Source organism: Diabrotica undecimpunctata, chromosome 8, assembly GCF_040954645.1.
Source record: "Diabrotica undecimpunctata isolate CICGRU chromosome 8, icDiaUnde3, whole genome shotgun sequence".
Lineage (NCBI taxonomy): Eukaryota > Metazoa > Arthropoda > Insecta > Coleoptera > Chrysomelidae > Diabrotica > Diabrotica undecimpunctata.
Window position 1 is genome coordinate 64,004,101 of NC_092810.1, and position 21,993 is coordinate 64,026,093.

Here is a 21,993-nt window from a genome sequence, read left to right on the forward strand (position 1 = left end):
CCACGCGGACGACCAGCACCTCTGGAAGCAACACCATATTTCTGAAAAATAACCTGAACGATGTTTCTTCTAAAATCCAGTTGAGGCATATCACAACCAGATTTTCTTTTTAACAACAAGGCGTTATGAATGCATGCATCCAAAAACCATATAAATATTGATCACCACCACTTTTTACCACGAATAGATATTCGATAACATGAAATATTTTAGTCCATTTTATCTGTACCGCCCATATGCTTGTTGTAGTAAGTAAATAGTGATGGACGCATGACTGGATATTTTTTTTCTGTTCTCGAGAATAACGCTGAACATATGTAATTGGTTGAACACCATACTCAGTAGATGCAGCGGCCACAACTTTTTCATTAGTTTATTGCTTTTTATGTTACAGGTTTTTGGAATCCTATTTTCACGGATAGTTCCTGTTGCGTGGTATCCTCTGTCCTAAAGTTCTTCTAACAACACCATACCAGTAAATAAATTATCGAAATAAATATGCATAGGTAAACTTCTAAATTGATTTGGAAAAGTGTCAAGCATTTGTACCAAGGGTGCAGCACACTTTCCAAATTTATTTTCATAGTCATTATTGCTATGAGGGTTTTTACTTTGGTAAACATCAAAATTGATAAGATAGCCATCAGAAGTATTTAGACTCCATACTTTATACCCAAATCTAGGTTTATTTCGAATTCACTGTTTGCAACCATGCTTACCAAAATATTCTATCATTGACTTATCAAAACTGATATGTTGTTCGGGCTCATACAGTTCTGCAAATTTATTTTGTGATATATTTACCAATGGTTTTAGTTTTCACCTTTTATCCACTGTTGACGGACAATTATTATCTGCAAGGTGTAAATATCGTGAAATTGCAATAAAACGATCCCTTCTCATAGAACTGTAAACAAATTCATTGCGCAGATCCCCTTATGAGTCCCAATAGTTCCTCTTTGAAGGTACTGTATTGTAACCAGACAAAATTAGTATGGCTGAGAAAATGAGAATCTATTGAGGAATCACGTTGAAATCTGAACAATTTTTTGAAGCAGCATACTTATTACTTTCTTCACAAAAAAGTCGCAAAACGTTGTGATCTATAATCAAGCGAAATATATCATATGGACTTAAATGTTTGTATTTTGTATAAGAAGGAGAAGGAAAATCAAACAAGGGTGGTACTATATCACTTGCTATCCATTCAGTCTCTAGATAAGCTTTCTTGGCAGATATTTTTTGATAGAATTCTCTATGGGTTCAACTACTTCATAAACCGAGTCATTTATTTGCTGTTCATCACCCTCATATTCTAACTGATCCTGAGTCTCATTATATAAATTCATCACAACCTCTGCACCTGCACGTAATTGTCTACCGGTTAGGTTATCAACTAGTGCTCTTTCCTCATCACCAGAGTCCTCGTCAGTTAGTACATTTGGATCTGGAGGCTCTATAAATATTTCATTTAAATCTTATCATCGTCGTTTTCAACCATAGCTAACGCTTATTCCAAAGTAGTACCACTAAAACAATAAAAATAGGTTGATATTATAAGATTACCAGACAAAAAAAAAATAATACCCACTGCCCACATTCATGCCTAGCGTGTTCATATGATCACATCCCTAATAAATGTGTAATTATGATATACTAAGGTACTATTTCGAAGTGTAAATTATTTTAAGATAAAGTTTAACTTATTTGTATAACCTATTACACCACAAACCAATTTTTAAAAAGTTTTTTATATAGATCCAATACTTACACAAATCGGATGTACGGATTTGTCATTTTTCATAATGCTAACCAGCAAATTCACCACTACAAATAATACTTCTGAAATCAATTCAATGCATCTCGCACTTTATTATTTTAAGCTAAGCATAAGCAACGCATTGGCTTTGAGCCGAGGTTAAAATTATCACAGTGTTGGCAAAAAAAATAAAATCTTGAGTATTGTTATGTGTTATCATACGATCACGCTAGGCGCTAATGGGTTAAGTCCAAAAATTCGACTGCAGGAAACATAAAGGTTCTTGTTACTAAGGTCTATACTACTCAAAACAACTGTCGTTTGCCTAACCGAACGAGTGTCACGAAAAAAAGCTTTTTTCCCTGGGCTATAAGTACTTTTGTATTATTCTTACCAATAAACTATCTATCTATGTATAATTTGATTCATTCTTCTTTACTCTTGATGTCCATCAAAAATTTATTCAGTTCTTCGGGTCAATGAGGCCAAATGAAGAACATATAATCTATATAATCTCCGCCATACTGTCAGTTTTTGGTCATGTCTCTACACAAGGTTTTGCTCGAATTCCTTTATGAACATATCTACTAATAACGGAAATAATGAAGTTCCATGGCGAATTTAAAATCATGTTTATTAAAATCATTGTCTAGTTGAAAATATGTGTAGTCTATGCGTAGTGTTAATAGCTCCATGCTCCATTATAGCTCATACATTTAGTTTGGCTTTTGTTGTCAATGAATTATCCCTCTTTAGTTTGGTTTTTATTACTTTTAAAGTTTTTTTCAAAGGCGCGTTTGTGAAAAGGCTGGTAATATCAATTGTTAACAGTAGCGCACCTAGAATTTGCCTCTGGGGTGGGGGGTTTTGGTTGGGCACCGAAATTTTATGTGTGAGTAACAGTGACGGAATAAAGGGTTTTAACCCCCAACCCCTCCCCCACCCTGGGGGCGCCGCTGATTGTTAAGATTGGAATCTATTTCTGCTAGTTTTTGCAAAAGTGCTGTGAATCTTTTATCATGGTGTTGTTACACACTAGAACCCATGTCGCTGCAAATTGTTCTGAGGGGTACGTTTTCTTTGTATATTTTTGGCACTCTGTCTGTACAGGTGCGGTGTCCTACTGTAGGGGTGTTTAGTGTAACTAAACTATTTAAGAGCTGATGTTTCTACATAAAAAACCATCAATTAGTAAAAGTTCTCTTGACTTAATTGTTGTCGGTCGAGTATAGAAACACCTTGTATAAGTAATTCAAACCCGACGCTTCTCTGTCTAAACCAATAATTAAGATATTAAAATTCTAATGATGTTTGACTTGTAAATAATCATTTTATTTAGTAAATTACAACATAAATCAATTAATTTTTCCGCTACTGGATATATTGGTGGGATTTCCATTCTTGCTTCCATTAAGTTTGAATTGATGGTTTATTGCGACGAGAGACAAACTTTCAGAGGGTTGCAAATTTGTGGAAACGATATTTGTTATGTCTCATCAGATGACGAAGGTATTCTAGCTTTTTCTTCTTCAATATAAACTTTACTGCTTGTTGCTTGTCGGTTCTTCGCAACATTTGCTCATTAGTAATGTCTCTAATATATCCAGGATATTTAGCTCAGTCTGGTTAAAAAAAGGTCGAAAAATTGTTCGCAGATATCTCAATCTTTTAAGACATACGTGGGCTTACTAGATGACGAATAGATGAAAAAGTACTCGTATTTTTACCTTGCATTTTTTTAAACAATAATTTATGGTCACAATTTGATTTTTTGTCTATAAGTTTGTTCCCTTATATTTTACATCAAAAATATTTATATTATTTTTTTATATCAAGAATATCTTTATTTTCCCGTTTTTTAAATTAAAATTCATAAATAATTTACAGAGATATTTGCAAAAAAGCAGTTTTTTGCACTAATTTATAAATTTTATTAATTTTTTCATTAACAAAATGAAATGTTATTAATACATTTAAACATCTTTCAAATTTATTAAATTACCCCTTTTACCGTTTTTTAAGTTTGTGCGAAATTTTCCCCCGATCGGTCAAATAGTTTAAAAGTTATTTAATTTATTTATCTCTGAGGCTAAATATTTAAACTATTGAACTTGCTCTATTATTGATGCTAGACACATTTAGCAAATTTCATTAAGACTAACTATCTCAGAAGTTAAATGGATATTGCGTTTTCATCGAAATTATTTACAAAATAAACGTTTGAAAAAGGGTTATGTTTTTTACTTATAAACAATCGTAATAAGTTCTATATTTCTCAAGCTACAGACTTGTACGTACAACCATTTGATAGCTGGTAAAAAAACTCACATTAAAAAAAAACCTTCTATGACCAATAGGAACGAAGTTAGGGACTATTTTTAAAAAAATCATATCTCCATTGTTTATAAATATTTAGAAGTAAAATTTGCACAAATTTTAAATGAAAATCTAAACTTTATATTGAAACTTATAGCTATAAAATTTATCCAATTTTTCGAAACTTAAAGCCCTTCGAAACGAAGGTACTTTCGAAAGATCGACATAGGAAAGTGGAGGGGATAACTGTTTCAGCTCCGTTTTTTTTTTCGTGATCGGAACTTTAAATTAAAACACGTTGGAAAAATTTACATTATCTCGGCTTCCATTGCCGCTAGAATCCTCTTTTTTTTAATCTGTGGTAGCTCGTCGAAATATGAATAACACATAGTTTTCATTGGCCGGGAAACATGGGAAATAAACCGTTTATAATTTTTAAGGAAAGACTTGCACATAAATCTATATTTGACCAGTATCATTTTTAGTATTTTCTCCATATTTTCCAATAACTCCACTGTTGTTGGCATTTCCCATTCCTGTACATTAAGATTTCCTAAAATTAGCTTTCATTTTCTGATAATTATGTTTAGTAGAACTTGTATCAGTTTTTCATAAAATTCGTCTTCCGTTATTACATCTGAGTCATCGTTTGGTGCGTATTTTTCAACAATAACAACTTTTCTGTCGTTTTTCTCAAGTTCTAACGTTATTATTCTTTCATTTATCTTATTCCAACACTTAATGTTCTTTTTGTATCATCAGGACTTTCGAACCGAAGCGAATCAATATATGTGATAGTCTTGGGGACTCATAAATCGGACTTGATTTTTTTCACCCTACATCAAATTCGGTTTGTTTGTTAAATATCCGGATTTGATTTTTTTACAGTTTGAATAAATCAGTTGATTAGGTGGTAGTAGTGAAACTTTGATCAAAATATGAGACACACCGAACTTACCGTTCAAAAGTTATGATGAATAGAAATTCTCAACTCATCCCGTATATTATTAAAAAAAATGGGAGCAAACTCTTTTTAATGGTCATTTGTTAATCCCCAGAAGGGATCCATACGAGGTAGGAGGATGTACAGTTCCTCATCACTCACCCTGTAGGATAGGAAAATCGTAATCTGCTCTGTTATAAGTCATTAATCAACACTGATTATATAGGTAATTTAAAAAGAGCCGCTAAAATGTTGCATCACTTGCGCATGGTAAGGGTATAAATGCTTTAAAAATTAGGGTCTAAAGACTGTAACTGCGTAGTTACCTAAATTATAGATTCATGCCCGGGCCGTAAGGGCCGAGAATATAAAAGAGGATAAGTGACTTACACTGTTCAGGGTTTCCTATTCCCTTTTCCAATGAAATTGTGACGTCACAGCAAAAGACGCACCCTGTTGACGTATTCAGAGTACTAATCAAATATTATGTTTGTCATTTGTCATAAGTCAATTAGTACGTCAAATTTCCGAAAACAATCTGATTTGTGAACAATGTTTTATTTGATTGCTAACATATTTAAGTTTACTGCAAATGAATTGAGGATCAAACCAATGTGTTTTTCTTAATTTTCTCACATGTTTTGTACCTACATATTTCGTTGCAAGTGGCAAACTTGCTTTTGCTGTCTTCATTAATTTGATATGACGTTAGAGGATCCTTTTTTTGTCGTTAAAGAGTAAGCAAAAAGAACCGCTGCATGCTCATTTTATAGTTGTAAATAAAGTTTGAACCACATTTGTTTTGCAAAAGCAAATTAATGCATGAGGAGTGTATAGGTAAAGATTCATTTTTTATTTTTGTACATTTGCTTTGTAGATGTTCCAAACCAAACTAGATTTTAGGCCAAACTACTACATCCCAGTCTTAAATAGTTTTCAGCCAAGCGTTCTGTACATACACTGCCAAAGGCCAGCTATACTGGCTAATTTAGAAGTTCATATTTTAATTCATATTAGTTTTGATGGAGGAACCAGTCAAGAAAGTTTTAATCTGCTAATAATAGCAGTAGAATATTTTATAAAAAATGTTACTCCATAATCAATAAAAGATAAGTACATTTTCAGAACTCATAATATGGATAAAAATCGAAGGATTTGATATACAATAATAGGGTAATGAATAGTAAAAAAAACACACAAATCCTTATAATTATATACAATAACAACAACAAACAAACAGAAACAGAACTGTATCTAAATAATTTAGTCTACTTAATATTGTTCTGAAGCTATTTTATTTATTAATTAAATTTTTCCAGTTCCACTTCCGAAATCTTTCTCAAAATACAAATTCAAAAGAACATTTTCTGAAGTGGAAATCGAAACATCAAATAAACATATTTTAAACTTTAATTTTGATATTAAGTCCCATTAACGATAGTAAATAACACCCTAGTTAGCTTAGAATAGAAAGTAATTGGAGGTTCGATAAAAATCTCAGGTGAATACCATACTAGGAATGAAGTTACAATTGAAAAGCAATAGGTTTTTGAAACCAGCCTTACAGTTTAGGTACATTGCATTGAAAATGCAATAAAACTGATATATGTGAATATAGTTCACCTTCTAATTTACAAATTATAAATACTAATCATCAGAACTAAGCAAAAATCTTTATGAAAACTGCTGTTCCTTCACTGTATAAATAAAAAACATAGAAAATCATATATAAAAGCATGGTGAGCTTGCTGTACAAAACTTTGAATATAAATATTGCAAAAAATTATTATGAATCAACATGGAATGTCAATAATAAGATAAACTATTAATTGAATAATAAGATAAGAAGTGCTGATGACTAATATAGTGCTAATTTTTATTAGTTTTAACTAAATCTTGTGGAACACATTGTTTGGCCTAAGCCTGGTTTATTATTCCATAATATACACAGTAAATACATTGTGAATTACTAATAATTACTTTTTATTTTAAAGCGAGGTTTTTAAAGCCTTAAACAAAACACGAGGTTTGTTTCTTCGATGGAGTGAGCTACAAGAAGATGGTATCTGTTGTACAAAGGATGAAGTTGAATGGACCAACACAGAATTAAAAAACTCCTTGAGAAGCATAGAGTGGGATTTAGAAGATTTGGAAGACACCATTGATATCCTTTTTAAAAATCGTTTAAAAACTCTTTTTCTTCTATGCATATTCTGTTATTACTTTCTGTTTGTGCCTATCGCCTATGGTGAAATATGAAACATATAATGGCTATCAATTTCATCGCTACCAGAAGAGTGGGTAGGCTTAAAAAGTCAGAGTGTAGATAAAAAAAACCATTACTACAAATTCCGAAAACGATGTATGGTTACATTATTACCTGTGTTTTGATATTATTTTTTTTGTTTTCAATACTCGTTTGGAATAATGTACACTTAAGTTTCTTTTTTGTAAGAAACTTAAAAATTTTAAAAGAAAATATATTTAATTGATGAACCTAAATGACTATCAAAGAGAATCATTTGGTCCATAATTACAAATGTAATTTACATAATATTATAATGTCATCATCATCATCATTCTTTTTATTTATCCCATTATTGCTATGTGTTATCAATCCCTATTTCTGACATGTAATGCTAAGCCTAAGAATCTCCCCTGGTCTTCCTCTCCTGCTGCTCCCAGAATCTTGCAAATCAGCAATTCTTCCTATTGAGTAATTAATGTCTTTATGTTGAACATCCCTATTAACCTACACTCTCCCATTTTGGCATCAATTAGTGCCATTACTAGACTTCTCCTAATATTTGTGTTCTTAATTTTATCCTTTTTTTGTCATTCCACTCATACATTAAAGAATTCTCATTTCCATTACATAAATTCGTTATTCCTCTTTCTTTAGCTGCCCCACATTCACTCCCATACATCATAGCTGATCTTATGGCATTTTATAGAATTTTTTCTTCAATTTCATAGTGCGTTAGATCCCACTGCAAGATCACTACGTTCATAACATAGTTAATCAAACTCACATTTGTAGATTAGTAGAATACATTGATAATAGGTAGCCAGTGAAAAAGTTGCCGCAAATATTTTTAATTCAATTATTAATAGTAATTCATTTTTGACAAAAATTTTATTTCATTCATTTATTTTTTAAATAAAATATGCTGCTCATGACGTATACGCATGTTTTTTTATTAAATTAAAGCTAATTTTTTTCTTAATATGATGATATGTTTTCCTGAGAAAAAATGGTCGAAAATTGGGGTCTTCATGTGCTAAACACTCGAGGTATGATAAAATAAGACAGCAAGCGCGCAACGCTACTGGTTTGAAGTTTGAGTTTTTAAAGCATGCATTGATAAATATATAATAATATACACAGTATTGCTTGTCAAACCAGTGTCATTGCGCCCTTACTCTATTTTACTTTATCTTTTTGTCCTTAGGCAACTTTATATCATCATATTAAGAAAAAAATTAGTTTTAATATAATGCATATACTTCATGTGCAGCATATTTTATTTAAAAAATAAACGAACAAAATAAAATATTTGTCAAAAACTAATTACTATTATTTGAATTTAAAATATTTGCTGCCACTTTTTTACTGGCAACCTATTATCAATGTATTCTAATTTAAAATGTATGTAAAAATGTGAATTTGATGAACTATGTTATGAACGTAGTGATCCTGTAGTGGGATCTTGTACTAATAGGAATTTTTCTGTCACACAACACACCACTCGCTTCCTTCCTCTTCATCCATTTAATCCTAATTCTACTGCATGCACATCCATCTATTTTCCCATTATTGTGTGATGCCGATCCTAGATGCCTGTGTAACTCCATCTTTAAATGAACATTTAAAATAATCTGTTTTTGTTCTACTTCAATACATTTTTTCTATTTTTTTTGTCCCGAATAAACCTTTGTTCTCATCTTTTAACATGCACCACTTGATTTTTTTGTGGTCCTCTCCTATATTTTGGTTTAGTTTTGCTTTTTTACTTGTTTATCCAACACAAGCAACTTTGTTGTTGGCACACAGTCTTATTACCTTGCAATCCTTAGCAATGTAATAGCAATCTAATACCATATCTAATGCTGTTACTAATTCCAGCATATCATATTGAGCTTCATTTCTAGTTCTAAAGTGTAGTTTTTCATGGATTGCTTCATGTCCTCTCTCACCTGATGGAATATGACTCACTTTGTCTCTTAAATGATTTTATAAATAATAAAGTTTTCTTTCATTCTCATCCAGACAATTTGTGGAGTATACACACACACAACATTCAACACTTCTTTATCAAGTACAAAATTCACTATCATTATTCTAACATTTGTTCTTATAACTTCTACTGTGTTATCTTTCATTTCTCCATCAGCAATTGTAGCAACTCTATTCCTAATGTTAATTTTCCCTATATACCAAATTTATATCCTTCACCTAGTTCTTTTGCCCCTTGTCCATTCCATCTCATCTGTTAAATGTAAGCAATATGTACTTTTCTTCTTTTAAGCACATATACCAACTCTATACTCTTACCTGTAAGACTTTCAACATTCTAAGTCCTTCTCCTGATTTTTCAACCTGTAATGGTGTTTCATCATCATCTTTGGTTCAACAATCCTCTGTGGATCCTAGCCTGCTCTAAAATGCGTCGCCATTCTGTTGAGTTTCTGGTGACGTGTTGCCATCATCTGAATTTTATTATCCCTAATTCGGTCTCAACTCCATCTAACCACCTTATTTGCGGTCTGCCTCTGATTCTTCTTCCTATAGGTATTCATGTTGTTAGCTTCTGAGCAATTATATTGTCTGGCATTTGTATTGTGTCCAGCCCATCTAAGTCACTGTGTTTTAATGAACGTTATGACATCTGGTTCATTAAAGAGTTGATATAATTCAAAATTATATCTTTTGGGCCACTGGCATTGGTCGTTTGTGGCTTCGATTTGTAAGGTTTATTCATCTTTTAATATCTTTGCTTGTTTTGTTGGTAGTCACTAGCGACCCAAGGTATGTGAAGCTGTTAACACATTCAAAGATATGACTTCCAAACGCTGTTTACTGTTCCTCATTTGCTATATGATCCTTAGTAACCAACCTGAACTTGGTTTTGTCTTCATTGGAAGCTCTGTTTGCTTCCAAAAAATTTTACCTGTGGAATTGCCATCATTTCAGTATATTTTTTGTTGGTTTGGTGAAGGTCTTTTCAATATTAAGGCCTGAAAAGATTTTCGGACATTTGATGCCTGAAGACTTTTTCTATTAGCATCTTGTCCTTCACGATTTAGTCAACATTCCTCCAGTACTATCAAAGTGCAGTATTACCCCACATCCCTTACATTTTTCTGTATAGGCGGGGATCTATACTGTAAGGACTGCACCGCAATATATTTTTACCTCTATTCCGTCACTAGAAGACATATATGGAATACTTATATGTATGGATAGAATATACATATGTTATTGTCTATGATGTTGTATTGTTTCTACAATGGTTAACGCTGGTTATATCCCTTTTCATATGTTTGCATTGTAAATGACAAGGTTAAAACTCTGGATAGAGTTGTTTGTCTGCATGTACTGAATAAGATACTCCCATAGTCCAATATTGGTGTGGAGATATATGTGTATGTTTGCAGCCGTTTTAATATAAAGGCATTGGTTCTTGTATGTTAACCCTCTTAAGTGCCTAGCATGTTTAATAACTTTGTGTTTAATAGTTTAGTATAATTTTAAATATCATTTGTATTATTCCGAAATATTTTATATAGTTTTCTGGTTTTATGATTATATTAGATATAGTAACATTAGGTGAAGTGTCTTTTATTTTGTGATTAAATAATAGGAGCTGACATTTGTTTGTGATGGAGCTTAGAAAAAATGATTGCAATATTTCTGTTGCACCATGAACCAGAATAGCGTTATCATTTGCATATTGCACTAGGTAGCAATTTGTTTCCTTAGCATTAATGATATAGTAGCAGTAAAGATTATAGTGAAAAAAGAAAGAGGGGAACTTCTAGATATATAAATGGTGCATTTTTTTCAAAAATGCTTCTTATAAATATAGAAGAGATATGGACAATATACACACAACCAAACTTATATGGAATCATCTGATATTTCTCATTATTTTAAGTGAATTTAAAAAAACTAACCTACAAAGTCAAAGAATATTTATTTTAAAGCAATTTAATCACCAATACATAAAAATTAAAGAAACCCATAAATTCTTCTTCTTCTTAGCCTTCTGTCGTCCATGTTTGGACATAGGCCTCTCCCAACTCCTTCCATCGGTCTCTATCCATATTTCCAATTTGTTCTGGCTATTATTTTAATGTCATCAACCCATCCCATCTGTGGTCTTCCTCTTGGTCGTTTACTTTCGTAAGGTCTCCAATGTTGTATTGTAGTATTCCAACATTGGTCTTTTTGTTTAGCAGTGTGGCCCGCGAAGCTCCATTTAAGTTTGGCAATTTTTGTTGTTATGTCCTCGACTTTTGTTTTGGATCTTACCCAGTCGTTCCTCTTTTTATCTGACAGTCGTATACCTAACATTGTTCTTTCTGTTGTGGCTAGTTTATTCATGTTTGCCTTGGTTAGGGTCCAGGTTTGACATTCATATGTCATGATAGGATGCATTGGTTGAACACTTTGCTCCTCCAGTATTGGGGTATTTTGCGGTTCTTAAGTATCCAACTAAGTTTTCCAAATCCTGCCAATGCTAGTCTTGCTCTTCTAGTAATTTCCACACTTTGGGTCTCTTTAGTGAAGTTTCAGGTTTTGACCTAGGTAGATATATTTCTAGGCCTGGATTTGTTCTATCTCACTGCCATTTATAGTTATACGTCTGGGGTCATCTGTGTTTGTCATTATTTTTGTTTTTTTCATATTCATTTTTAGGCCGACGTATTGGGAGCTTGCTGCTAGTTCCCCCATCATAATTTGCAGTTCCTCGAATGTGCTCGCTATAATCACTATGTCGTCAGCGAATCTGAGGTGGTTTAACTTGTTGCCATTAACGTTAATGCCATAGGTTGACCAATTTGTAGTTTTGAAGACGTCTTCTAGGGCTAGGTTGAAAAGCTTTGGCGATATTACGTCTCCTTGTCTCACTCCTCTCTTAATTGGTATTCATTTGCCTTCTCTGTCAATGTTCTCATTGTGAATTCTCATGTGTTCTCATGTGTTCTCTGTCCATTTTGTAGGTTAACCGGTTGTTAATAATTCTCATAAATAGTTTGTATACTTGACTGAGCAACGATATAGGTCTATAATTCTGTAGATCACATTTGTCCCCTTTTTTGTGTGAGAGTATTACTAGATTCTCGTTCCAGTCTTTAGGGATCTTACTATTATGGAGACATCTATTAAATAGCTCTGTTAGTACAGGGGTTGTTAATGTCTTCCTTGTTTTCAAGAGCTCGGCAATTATACCGTCGTGTCCAGGAGCTTTATTATTTTTTAGCTCTTTTAAAGCTTTTTCTATTTCGAATCCTTTATATTTGGTAGTACTTCTAATCCCACGTTTTTTACTTTTCTTTTGACGTTCTCCTTTGTTGTTTCATTAGACTGGCCTTGCGAGCTGTACAAGGATGTGTAGAAGTCTTCGACAATATTTGTTATTTTATATTTGTCCTTCTCTTCCTTATTGTTGGCGTCTTTAATTTTGATGATTTTTTGAACTCCCAGTGCAGGTCTTAGACATTTTAAGCCTCTGTTGTTTTCAATGACTCGCTCTATTAAGCTCTCGTTCCATTTTTGTATGTCGCGTTTTAGTTCTTTTCTAATTGTTTTATTAAGTTCTCTGTATTCTTGAGTATAGCGATTGTTTTGCGCTAGTAGTTGTCTTCTTTCCGTCATTAGCTGTTTAGTTTCATTGCTTATTTTGTCTTCTTTAGTCCTTGTTTTCTTTGCGGCCTGTAGTCCTGCTGCGAGAAGGTTTTTATTTATGATTTTATTAATCTCGTCAATTTAATGTTGATTATGTGAAGGATCAGATTCGTACTTATCCGCTAAGACCTCTCGGAATTGCTCTTCATTTGTTCTTAGTTTAAAGGCATCTATCCTCGTTGTTTTTTTTTAAATCCTTTTTCTCCCTTCTTTCATGTTAATATTTATTTTTGCTCTAACTGTACGATGCGTTGGTCACTACCCGTTGTTACGTTGTTTATTGTTGTGACGTCTTCAAATATTCCTTTGTTGTTTGAGAGAAAATAGTCTATTTCATTTTTGGTAGTTCCGTTAAATGCGTCCCATGTCGCGATGCATGCAATTTAAGTTCCCCAATTCTTCTTCTAGTTCGTAGAGTTTTTCATCTCTTGCCATGGAGCGGATGTTGTATGTTGCTATATGGAGTTGTTTGTTCTTCTTTTTCAATAAATTCTTAAATAATAAAATTGAAATTATTTGTTTTAAAGTCGATAGTATACAAAATTTCAATGTACTTACAAGGAATGAAGTTTAAATTGTTTTTATTTATTTATGTTTTTTTAGTGTTCAGTCATACTAACACTAGGCCTTATGCAAGCTCCAATTCGCGTGGGAATCCTCCTAAACAAATTGTAAACATGTTATTGTGGTAGGTTTTTTCCTTTCTTCAAGAACAACTTGTACTAGCTGTACGGTGTTTTGTGGATTATCCCAGCGAGGTCTAATTCTTTTTTTAATGTCAGGTCACTACAGAATAGCGATATCTTCCGCTTCAAGGAAGTTTGTAGTGACTCTGCTGGTATGTGGAGGTGCATTATTATGAATGCAAATTAAATTTTTTCCCACTGCACTTTTTCAGAGTCTAATTAGAGGTTCTAGAACAAAATCAACATACCGTCGAGCTATTAAAGTTGGTTGAGTTTTTTCATCAACCATATTACTTCCCTAACACTTCCTTCTTTAGGTCTGTGAACAGATCTGGCTGTTTTCGTTCTTATTTTTCTTTCTCGCTCTCTAAGTACACGAATTCATCGGCCATATTATGATTTTACACAAATCCTGGTTTCGTCTGAAAATAGCACATTTTGTCAATTTCCAATGTTCCAGTTTTGGTATTGAAGACACCAATTTAGGCGATCAATCTTGTGCTGCCTGGTTAACTCGAGAATCCGTAACTGTCTAATGCTGTATAGTCCTTGGCACGAGGTCTTCTTCTTATCGTTTCAATTGAAACACACCTGTACCATTCAAAGGCTGCTTCTGGAGTTGCGGGTGAGAAATTGCTGGGTCTCTTTTAGCTACTTGGACAATAAAACCATCCTGGCAAGACGTTGTTACTTTTTGGCAACATTATCTTGGTCTATTCTTAAGCGTTCCTAACTCCTGATACCTATCATAGGTTTTTGATACAACGCCCTGTGTTACGCTTACCACTGTAGCTATGTCCCTCTGAGACATTCATTGCTTCACAAGACCAATAATCTTTCTCCTTTGCACATCCGTTAACCCCACATAAAGCATAATATTTTCCTTTTTGAAAGCGAAAGTTAGTTTATTTATTTTATTATTATTTATTTCAATTTACAGCTAAAACAAATTATCTGTATCGTGCCGGGCAGTGTTATCTGCTTGTTTTATTGGTTTGTTTATTTTCAATAAAAACCTTTATTCTTCGCAACAATTTTTTCAAAACAAATAAATATTAGTTTGAAATACATGGCGATTCCATATAAGTTTTTGGTTGTGTGTAGATATTGCTTATAAAAAATTTATAAAATTATGAGGAGAAAAATGCAATTTCTATGATACTATCAAACACACAACACTATGAAATGGTCAGGATATGAAAGATATTTACATAGAAATAATTTATTGTTCCATTGGTTGTTACGTACTTAATTTATTGTACCCGATATCAAAAAATAATTATTTACATTTTGTTAAATAAGTATTTTTAATCTCCTGAATATGAAATTAAATACACATAAAATCTTTATCTTATCAACATCATATGTTTCAGCTCGCTGTTGTCGTCAAATGTAGCAAAAATTAAGACTGACAAAGACAAATGAGACTTTGCTTGACATGCGATAAGATTACAAAACAAAACGACGTATAAGTATAAACTAGTTTTAAATTAAAATTTATGAATAAACAAGATACTATAATATATCAAATGAATAACATTCAAGCAATTAATATAATTTTAAAAACCTTTTGTTTTTAAGTCGAAGGTTACAGCCTCGAAGCCAATCTCTTGCTTTGGGAGTGAGTTGGTGGATTTCTTGAAGACTGCCAACGAACTTTGTGGCTGGGCACTCGAAGACGATGTGGTAAATTGTTTGTTCAACAGCGCTGCATATGTCACATCCCGGACTGGCATTTATACCCCACTGGTTCAGAGACTTGTTACAAACTCCATGACCAACTCGTATTCTATTAAGGTTTCACCATTCACGACGAGGAAGAGAAAAGCCGTCTGGTTTAATTGTAGGGTTTTCTATGAGATTAGTATTTCTGATATCTGGATTCCATTCGCCCATCCAGTGCTCCTCAGTAGTGAAATCAACCAATCTTGTAGCAGTTCTAGCAGGTGGATGTCTGGAATTCAGTCTTAACTCTCTTTGGTCTAGCTCAGCGATGTCTGTATTTATCGATAGTGCTGGGTTTTGTTGACATTTTTGAACTAGGGTGTTGAGTGCGGCTAGTCGTCTTGTTGCTGGTGGAGCGATGTTGCTTAAAACTGGAAGCCATTGGGTTGATGTGGGCTTTATAGTTCCCGTTATGTGCCTCATTGTTTGGTTTAAGTGGGTATCCATGACGTTTGTGTGATGACTGTTTAGCCAGACAGGAGCGCAATATTCTGCAGTAGGATATATTAAGGACAGCGCGCTCGTTCATCAGCAAAGAATAGTTTCATAGAACCCTTCACATTTTTTTCCCCAACGAAAGGTTGGTTTCTTTTGAGTTTCTCTCAATTGCGACGTAGGTTTCAGAGTATCCTGCGCGAATATAAATAATCAATCATCTTTGATGCTTTTTTAATATTCTTTGTTGACTCTAGGTACTTTAATCTGTGACATATTTGTCGAATCGGTTCTCACTCGGCATACCGCAGTCGTTCGGATATAATCAGGACTCTTTGTAAGGATAACAAAGCCGATTTACTCAGCAACAATCAAACCTACTGAATATTAGTCTTGTATATCACATGTAACTTGCTATAAAAATACTTTGTTATAGTCATATCTAAAAATATTTTCCTGTCTTTACGCTTATCTTTGATTTTACTGTTTAACTATTCTTTTTATCTTTGTATTATATATAAGTACTCGGGACTTTAGCAGATTTACTATGTATAAGCTCCCCGCCAACACCCTGGTATACACAGGTCACTTGTAAGGCGCCATCGAACTATCCAATAGCAACTGTAAATTTTACCTTATTGTGCTAAAGGTTGGCCTGTAGGAGCTGATTGGAAAATTAAGATCTTTTGAGAGTCCTATATTGGAACCAAAGTGTCATAGTTCAAATTGATGGGCAACACACAGAAGAAATGAAGATCTGTAGAGGAGTTAGACAGGGATGTGTTTTATCGCCGCTTTTGTTTAACTTATATTCTGAAGAAATTTTCCAAAACACGATCAATAATATCAAAGCGGGAGTTACCGTTAACGGAAAATTAACAACTTACGATATGCAGACAACAATGTGATCATAGCAACGAGTATAGAAGATCTACAACATCTTATCGAAAGCTTAAGTATGAATAGTGCTGAGATGGGAATTACTATAAACGCTAAAAAAACGAAGTACATGCTAATTACAAAAAGACCACAAAATATACATCACCTATTGACAATCAATGGTAACGTGATCGAACAAGTAGAAAAATATCAGTACTTGGGAACTTTGATCAATGAAACCAATGATCATACTGCAGAAATAAACAGGCGAATAGAGATTGCCAGATCAGCATTTATACGAATATTTCGAACTCTGGTTATACCGCAGAGTATTAAAAATATCATGGATTGATAGAATTACACATAAAGAAGTACTAGAGAGGATTGGTAAAGAAACAGAACTAATCACCACTATACAAATCAGAAAACTGGAATACCTAGGCCACGTGATGAGGGGACCAAAATATGAAATTTTGAGACTCATCATACAGGGAAAGATTTAAGGAACAAGATCTGTTGGCCGAAGGCAGAGCTCATGGTTGAAGAATGTACGTGATTGGTATCAATGCAGATCGATTGATTTGTTTAGAGCAGCAAGTTCAAAAAGAAAAATAGCCAATATGATTGCCAACCTCCGTAGAGAGACGGCACTCTAAGAAGAAGACGAGAGTCCTCTTTCGGGCCATCTCTTTTTGTTTTCGTACGTATTTTGTTTTGTGCGCGGAGTCTCACAGCGCAGACTCACAATGTCAGTGTGTATTAAGAGAAATATAGTTCTCCTTTTTATTAAAATTACTGGATTTAAACTATTTATGAAATTGGTAGTTTACTTGATGGAAAGTGTAAAATTTTTCTTCTTAAGAAGCTGTGTTACAGCAAAAAGTCATGAAATTAAAAACCAGTGTGGTTTTTCCTTTTTTTTTCTGCTTACAACTGTACTGGTGTTTGTTTTTCTTTAGATTAATTTCAATCTTATATTGAATGAGTACTTAATGTTTTTATGACTATGTTTTCCTACTGGTTATAGGATCATAAAAAGATCCATGATCCATTCTTGGTAGTTTTGAAGATATTTTTAAATTGATGAATGAATTAAATTATCTGAATTATCAACTAGTTAATACTTTAAGTTATAGGTGGCTATATAATAACGATACTAGATAGAGTTATAACGTAAATTATTCTTTTAACATTCTTCGCTTACCCCAGTTACATGAATATTAATAGTTAGGTCCTGATCGTGGAAGGGCTACACTAGTGAGCATAATCTTCACCGCCTTCTCGTCCATATTGGAAACTTATAAACGGGATAAAATGTTAATTGCCGTTTATTTATCTTAATACGAAACCGGTATCAGTAACGGATTTCCGTAATTTAATATGAAAATTCGCAATAATCGAAATAAAAATTTCGCGTAACTGTTAATTTTATAACTTAGATGCATAATATATACGGTGTAGGTAAAAGTTTATGGTCGGTATAGTAGAATTTAACAGGATATCTAACCCAGATATAAAATCACATTTTCAGCAAATAGACAAAGATAACAATCATATTTCCCCTTGGTCTTCCCTCCACATTCCTAGTACACGATCATTAGTGAAAGGCAGACGATTATTTCCGATCCAGCTTATACGTAAGAAACAGCGGCAGGGTTGCCTTATTACATATTTGAATTAAAACATTGAATTAATTCAAAAAATTGGCGATCAGTGGCGCGGTTATATTGCCATTCAAAACTGGATGATGATATTAAAAACGAAACACTAATTGACACAAATACTGGTACAAATTTCTTAAATCTATGAGAAATTTACAGATTCGCATTTTTATTTGACGAAATTGTAACCTAATTTTAAATAAAACAAGATAATTTTGGCAACATCGCCATTCGTCCGTTATCTTCAATGGTAAACTGCATACGAGACAGGCCGAACGCTATATGCTATGTATTTCTTTTTGGAGGTAACCGCGTAAGTGTGAATATTAAAATTTGATATGCCGACTGTTTATACAACAGAAGAACGGTTACAAATATAAATAATAAAAGGGTACTTAGGGGGCAATTCAGTACGACACTATAAATTTATTTATTATGGCTTTTGAAAATAGGCCAATACCTATAGAAAAACTGTATTGGCCATTATGCATCAATTTGAAAAGTTTGGTTGTACTAATGGCAGATGTAAAAAATGCTGCCCATCAGATCAACCTCGCGAAAAGAAAATTTCTCAAGAACGAGAAATTAGAGAAATTCAAGTTTGTGCATTGGCTGAAGCGACGCCATGTTCAAGTAAACAAATTGTCGATGAAGTTGATTTTAATGCAAAAACAGTGAGGAATATTTTGAAAAGAAACAACTACCATTGTTATAAAGTGCAGACAACACTTCAACGTCTTCAAATTAACTTCAACGAAATTTGGTTTCAGCAAGACGGCTGTCCTGCACATAATGCAAAAGCCGTTAGAGACTATTTAGCGTTAATTTTTGCTGAACGTGTCATTAGTACAGACGGTACAATGAAATGGCCCCATAGGTCACCCGACTTAGCTCCTCTAGATTTTTATTTTTGGGGGATGCTAAAAACGAAATTCTACAGGCATGAGTTTGAGCGAGCCACCAACTAGGAGGAACTTTAAATTAAAAGATAATCCAACTTAGCCAAAACATATCGGCAGATGAACTCAACGCCATGAGAAATGCGTTGTATAATAGATTTGGTTACTGTTCGTTACAATTTGGTGGTCTGTTTGAACATTTAATTACCTAAGAATTTTATTTGTTTTAGAATTGTTTGGAATTTTTTTTAATTTAAACAGTAGTGTTGGAATTATTTTTTATTTGATTTCATTTTTTAAATATGTAAAATTTTATACTTTTATACTAATTTTATCTTTTTTTGTTTCATTTTTATAGAACTAATTTTTATTTTCACATCTACTACCTCCAAAAAATCTAAACGAAAATATGGTTTCAAAGATATTATTTGGAAAATACCAAATAATATCTTATTTTTAATTAAAAGACAGTTTAAATTTAATATAATACACGTACTTCTTCCTAATGCTTTACTAGTACTATTTATTACTAATACTATTTATTTATTATGCTTTATTAAAGACCAACCCACGAACCCATGCTATACGCATGGCATACCAAACTAGTTCTGTTCTGCTCGTTACCACAGTATTAAAATCAAAGTGTCGTTATTTTGACGACGCGACGTTGCCAAATAATGTTGTATGAAGCTTTTTATTGTGGCGTCATAATGCAGTTTATTATTTTTATTGGGAATAAGGCACAATGTGATTTTAAAATAAGCTTATTTTGATGTTTAGATTTCCGATTCAGAAATCGTACTAAAAATACGAAACATTAATAACTTTTATGTATATAAAACGATTTCGGAAGTGAAAATCAAAATGTTAAATTAAACTTATTGTAAAGTAAAATTGTGGCATATTCCCAATAAAAAACAGTAAGCTGACATTTTAATCAATTCGTCCAAATTTGATTATCTTAGAACATTGTTCAAATGCTAAAAAGACAACAGGTCAAATAAAACCAATAAGTTTGGCAACGTTGACCTTCCCCTCTTCTGTTGAATTTATTATTTCCACTAATGCATTTTCGACGATATAAAGGGCGGACCTAATATACCTCTCTCTGTTTAAAAGGTGTTTCTCACTCCATCTCACGTAAGGTCCATACTAACGATAAATTATTACCGAGGTTGTATATAGTTCTTCATATACACAAGCATCAATTACATTATTTTGTAGCCTTATCTCGTACATTACTATTTTAAATTTAATAAGTTGATTTAACATTTATTATTAACATTTTGACATATACTGGTTAATCGAAATAATTATTTGAAGAACTGGTATAAGTGTCAGAAGTTCCTTCAGATATGTATTAATAGCTTTTAAATTTAAACTATTCCGGTAATTATTTATAGAGTAATTGATTCTAAAATACTCTATAAATAAATAAAATATAAATGGGCGACATACTCTTATCGCATCTATTTCCTTCTTAAATTAATCTGATAGTTAATATTATTTTTTACTTACTTTCCTTAATAATACATACATATAGTCGAAAAAAATCCATCCAAATTTAAAATAGACAATAAAGAATTAACCACCAGGAAACATTTTATTGATTCGACTAAAAACGAAGTTAAGGTAAAATAAAAATGCCGAATAATTTAACAAAGTAAATAATTTATTTTTGTTTCAGTACATGAAAGAAAGCATTAACATGAACAGGAGTCGTAGTAAAGATCGTTCTGCACGTCAGGTAGGTTCAGAACACCTAATGTGTTATACTTACTGTTAATTTCATATACAATTGAAAAGTTATTCGATCAAACGCTAAAGACGTCTTTAAACTAAGTTGAAAGAAATCTTCGATGCACTATCTTGGTGTTAGGTAATAATGGCAGTGTTATAAAAGGCACACTCGTCTAGGGACCTATCAAGACATTGATTTATTTTAGACATAACAACACTAGGTCGCGGAGAGGAGGAAGCTTTACAAATAGTTTAAAACAAAGGTCTTCTTCTTCTTTTTATATAAACATGACTCTGTCTGTTTTTCAATGTGCCTCCAGTAAGTTGTGGTTCCATCGTTTTCGTGGTCTTCCTACTGATCGGCTTCCTATTGGGGAGCCGTCTCTTGCCCTCTTTACTGCTCTATTTGTTGTCATTCGGATTATATGATCGTTCCATTCTACTCTTCTATTTCTTACCCAGTTCTTGATGTTCTCCACCTTGCGTCTACGTCGTATATCTGTACTTCTAGCTCTGTCCCATAGTGTCTTACTATAAATTTTTGTGTTTTCATCTCTGCTGTTTCTAACATCCTTTTTGTCCTCTCTGTTTTGTAAATTGTGCCTTTCATTTCTTTCCCGATATTTCTATTTCTCCATATTGTTACATTCAGGCAGCATGCAGGCCTGTTTGCTCTATTCACTTGATCTTCCACTTCAGTTTTGAGCTTTTCGTAGCTAGATAGTGTGATGCTTAGATATTTAAACTTCATCACTTGTTATATTATCTGACCTTCCAGCTCCAATTTACATCTTAGTAAATTTGCTGTTGTAACCATGCATTTTGTGTTTTTTGAAGGAAGGGGAAATTAACATGTTAAATTTTCTAGCGGTTATATTAAATTGGTGCAGCATTTACGTTGTAAATCATATCTTCACTTTGAGAGAGTAGTATTGCGTCGTCTGCATAGCAGATTATTTTAAGTTGTTTTTCTCCGATTTGGTATCCTTTTTTTAGTTCTTACTTTTTTATTATTTCATCCATAATCAGGTTGAACAA

General features: G+C 32.9%; 1 protein-coding gene across 1 annotated transcript in view; it reads left to right on the top strand.

Moving 5' to 3' along the window:
- The first annotated feature begins 5,516 nt into the window (after positions 1-5,516).
- Syx6 (Syntaxin 6) overlaps positions 5,517-21,993 on the top strand; it is a 29,883-nt gene continuing 13,406 nt past the window's right edge. The window contains exons 1-4 of the mRNA XM_072540395.1: positions 5,517-5,755; positions 7,013-7,182; positions 20,753-20,847; positions 20,903-20,962. Of these exons, the coding sequence (XP_072396496.1) occupies positions 5,721-5,755; positions 7,013-7,182; positions 20,753-20,847; positions 20,903-20,962 (360 nt within the window). The 5' untranslated portion in view covers positions 5,517-5,720. The remainder of the gene's footprint in view (positions 5,756-7,012; positions 7,183-20,752; positions 20,848-20,902; positions 20,963-21,993) is intronic.